Below are 5000 nucleotides of genomic sequence, written 5' to 3' on the forward strand. Positions count from 1 at the left end.
ATACACAAGCACTAAGTAGGAGTACTTCAACTCTGGCTTTACTTTCTTATCCAGTGTACGCTTCAAAGCTGCAGCAACAGCCCTTGAATCTTTGACATAAAACTGTGCGAAAGTGTTCTCTTGAAATTTGTTCAAGCTGTCCTTCACATCAGCAAAACTGGCAAATTCAGTTCCAACTTTGAAGGAATCCATAATCGATGATCAACCCTTAGCCATGAACAATGAACAACACAAAAATAGCACCAAAGTTTGTATGCAAGGCTAATGCACAAGCGTGAGTGTGTGTTTGCGAGCAAATAGTTCGTGCACATGTATGCTGGGTGAATAGCCAAACTGTTATAAAATCCGGCGCCGGAACAATATCCATGGCGAAAAAAAGTATCCTATATAAACCCATATTCAAAGGGTTAATTAATTCATGTAAGTAACTTTTATAAGTAAATGCATCATCATTTTCTAAGTATTTTCGTTAGACCTTCAAATACTATTTCAGCGAAGACATGAATCAGATTAACTCCACACCTTCAACAAGGAGGGGGTTAGCATTAGTAATCAGGTTAAAGAAGATAAACTTCACTAACATAAGTGAAGTTTAATAGAATAGTTTAAAATAATAATTTTCATTAATGATGTTGAAGAGGTTATCTCCTACAAATGCAGAGTATAAATGTGAAGCAACCAATGAAAACCCCAATATAGACCCCACAGGAAATGTACCCGTTATAATTTGTTTTAATACTTAATTGTATTGCATTGGAAATATAGTAAATCAATGGTAAAAAAAACACAATGCACATACTAGATTTATTGAGGAAAGTGAGACAACAGTTTCGGAATTGTCCTTGATTCCGAAACTGTTGTCTCACTTTCCTCAATAAATCTAGTTTGTGCATTGTGGGTTTTTCTACCATAGTATCAACACAGTATTGTGTTTTTCTATTCATAGTAAATCAAATATGTCTATAATTGGGCAAATATTTCCCATTATAACATTTAAGCTTGAGTATAAATAAAAGATCAAGTGAGCATTAGAAATACATCAACTCCTTTACAGCCCCTGATATTATATATCTACCTGACTTCTGCTCAGCTTGAGTGTATTTTGTGATTCATTAACATTACTCACAATTACTTGATTCAGTTTACTTGAATCCTTAAACAGCAAAGAACAAAAATCAGACACTTACTGGAAGTGTTTCCAAATCTGCTGAATTCTCCACAGCTTCTGCAGGAGCACTGGTGACTGAGAAGGATAAAAACAAGAGCATAATGTTTAACCAAAAAATTCAGAATGACAGGCATATAGCAAAATTTGATGATATTCTATAATGTTACAATGAGGAAAGGCTACAGAAATGGCTCTTAACTAAATGAATCAAGGACAATCACACATTTCTATAAATATAAACCACAAGCACAGTCCATACATTATATCAACCCATTGGTCGCAGATTGCATGATTTGATGTAAAGTGCCATACAGGGATGATCCCACAGAGCAGCAGAGAGCTAAGTGGGTGGCCCCCTGGCGGCCTTCCAGGACACAGGCCTGCTGCCCTGGGCCTGCATGGGCGAGGGGATGTTACCCGCCAAAGGAGTTGCACACCTTTGGTGTCTGTTACGGCCAGACCCTCCACTCTCTCTGAGCACATTTATGTAAGTCTGTGTGCTTGCATGTATCTGCAAGGGTTTATATGTACATACACAAACATGTGTTTATATATATTCACAAACATATATGTGTGAAGGAGGGAAACCAGCACTGCCATAGAGAGCACTCTCCTACACAGTCTTCCACACCACCTGAGCATAAAATAAATACTGCTACGAGACAATGTGCCATATTATATAATACCACAACCAATGGGTTAAAATATATCCCAAACTTAAAGACTTATTACAAAACCACCATCTAGATCACTCTAAGCCTTGTTTGCCCCAGTTACTAAGTTATTGTAAGCCATATGCCTATAATGGATATCCAGTCATTTCTTAGTTGTTTAAATCCTCTACACTCTCAACAGTGTATGTGAGATGCCTAAGCTAAAAGTCCCTAAGCCTGGTTTAATCCTTTGACTGTGATAAATGACTGTAGTGACAATTCATAGTCGCGTTTGGCGACCTTATTCGATAGTCGTTTCCTCTGTACTCAGGCAATGAGTCCATATGCCCTGTTTTGCCAAAGAGGTGCTGCCATATCAGCCCTTCCCCTTTTGTATAATGTCATTTTTGAAGAGTACCCCCAAAAAACATGTACATGCTCATAAAATGTAACTGGTCGATCAAATGACCAAGGAATACTTTATCACTATGAAATCTAACTGAATGTGTATCTTATTTTCTTTGTTTACATATGATGAATACAGATGAAGAAGAGTGTTACATACTTATTTACAACAGATCTTGACAAATAAAATAATAATTATTATGAAAGATCAGTTAGTTTTTCAGGCATCTTCATGCTTTTGAAAGATGTTTTTTTATCTGGATGCAATGTAGACATGAACACAAATATTTGCTCATTTCTACAGTCAAACATGGAATCTTAGCCATCAATCCCCACAAGAACATCAAGTGTTCAGGAGCTCATGACTTTCTTTGGTTACCTCTTACATCCTGACACCTTAGAAAGATGCATCTCAGTACTCATTCATAGTTCTTAAGCATACACATTTAGATCTAAGATTTAAAGATTTAGTTTTAATTTTATTTGTTACAATGGATATTCTTTGCTATGACATACTGTCTGTTTTATTTTTCCCAAATCTCCCCGTGTGCAAGGAATGGCCGGGGTTACCATTCACTGGCCAGGTGTGGGATTGAACGCAGGTCTGCAAGATTGCTAAGCGAACATGCTCACCACTGTGCCAGCTCAGCACACGAGTAGGTCTATTTACTCTCCCTTCTGTGAAATGAGATATGAGGGATCATATATGTGTGTATGTTCAGGAGTCCTGCCCTCATCCTCGTATTTATTGAATAGACAGAGATGAACAGTACCTATTTTTATATACTCTTCATGTTCACATATTTGGTGAGGCATTTTATTCCCTTCCAGTGAATTAGGATATCTCACTGTTTGAAACCATAGATACTGACATCTTGGTTCTCTGCCTTGTTACCACTGGGACTATTTTCACTTACTTCTCTTTTTAGTGGAAAGCAAGACCAGAACATACATCTATTTGCAGGACATACTTTTCCAGTGTTCTATGAAACCTTCTATGGTTTGTGTCATTGTCATATGCCAGTTAAATGGCCAGTTTTCCTCCCATTCATTTTCTGCTGCAGCTTCTCATTTTCCAGTTACGGGTCTAACTTATAGATCAACAGAGCAGGATAGGAGGCGGGAAGAGTAGTTAGGGCTAAGAGTTTGAAGTCTTAGTAATAATAAACCACACAACTTTGGCAGCATAATGCTTCACTCTGGTAAATTTTGTTTCCTTTATAATAGTCATTTAGATGTCAGTCTCTGCCTTTAGGTCTCTTCAGATAAACAGAGCTTTTGATCAGTCAAACTCCTCAATTGTGTATTTCTTGATCAATCTTCAATGCATACATAAATTTTCATCTATCTTCTATATGTGATACTTAACATTACAGTCAAATTTTCAAACATACTGAACAGAAGATGCATAAATAGAAAATAACAATCAATTACAATTATGAAGAATTGAAAGGATATGAACATCAAGAAACAATACCAATAACAACATCAACAACAAAAAATCAAAAGAATACAGACATATGGAAATATACATAAGTCCAATCTTCTTCTTTTTTTTTTTTTTTTTTTTTTTTTTACCTTACCTTACCTTCACATGATACCTCATCTTTGTTTGCAGCTTGAAGTAAAACTTTTGATATGGCATGGCCCTGGAGAACAAGTGCTTCATTGATGACCAGGCCTTCTGTAGTCTCCAATATAACCTCATTTCTACTGCTCCTTGGGAAAAGATTGCAACAACATTTGTTATAATTCATGAGTAATGGAATATAATAAAATTCCACACAAATAAAATAAAATAAATAAACAAACCAATATTTTTATGTATTAAATACTAGTCTCTGTTGTCTGAGAGACATTAGCAATATGTCTTCCCAGCCACACTAAAATGTGTTTCATTCCCATGCAAAAACAGATTGGTATAAATTCAATGATGAAACTGCTTTTGGAGCTTCTCTTCCAAAATGATGTACAAGATGTTTTTACTATTCAGAACGCCAATTTTGCCTCGTCCAATATACCCCACATCCTCAAAGGGGCGACCAGGAAAAGATGACCAACAAAAGCATCTGCATTCAGTGATAGTTGCAGGCAGTCATAAGATGGTAGGCAGGTAATTTGACACTTTATAATTACTATCAAAGATTATTTCTGTGTTTGAAGTTGCAGATAAATTACAGATGTATCAGCATAGTTACAAAACATATAAATTGTGTATAATAAAGGCCCTGGTATATCAACATCGTGAAAGTCCTGCTGGTGGGCCAGGAATGTTGTCTAATCAAACAAGATGAGGAAATATGAACATACTATTTTAATCTTTGTATCTTTTCTTACACGCAATTCATCAGGAGCAAGACATTTCTTTATTCTCTCTTTATATCCCTATCATGATGGGGTTAAGAATTTTCTGTGACATAATCATTACACAGCAGTTTAATCTTTCTGCCACGGTCTGTGCTGTGGACACCAGCCTACCCACATGGGAGTTATGACACGTATACTTATAATACATGATTACCTGTCTCTAAAGGGGTAAAAGAAGAAATCCAATTTCTAAAAATCTAAGCATAAATATTCCTTGACAAGACTGAATTTTTATAAATACCCAATCCATCTACATAAAACTTCAATAAAAACATAAGATATATGTCTCAACTAGATCTTTTCTCACTCACTCACACACTCACTCTTTCTCTCTCTCTTTTTTTTGCATATCTATGAACTTTCATTAGCACATATCTACCACCTCAGCATGTAACATGTCCTGCCTT

The 5000-nt window shown here is 36.1% G+C and overlaps 1 protein-coding gene across 3 annotated transcripts in view; it reads right to left on the reverse strand.

The window, feature by feature from the left end:
• Positions 1-5000, reverse strand: part of LOC113802252 (uncharacterized) — a gene marked incomplete in the record, with an annotated part of 27411 nt that overhangs the window by 11277 nt on the left and 11134 nt on the right. For all 3 annotated transcript variants that reach the window (XM_070125790.1, XM_070125789.1, XM_070125791.1), the window contains 2 exon segments: positions 1188-1243; positions 3815-3945. In XM_070125790.1, the coding sequence (XP_069981891.1) occupies positions 1188-1243; positions 3815-3945 (187 nt within the window).

The sequence above is a fragment of the Penaeus vannamei genome, chromosome 9 (assembly GCF_042767895.1).
Source record: "Penaeus vannamei isolate JL-2024 chromosome 9, ASM4276789v1, whole genome shotgun sequence".
In the NCBI taxonomy this organism is placed as follows: domain Eukaryota; kingdom Metazoa; phylum Arthropoda; class Malacostraca; order Decapoda; family Penaeidae; genus Penaeus; species Penaeus vannamei.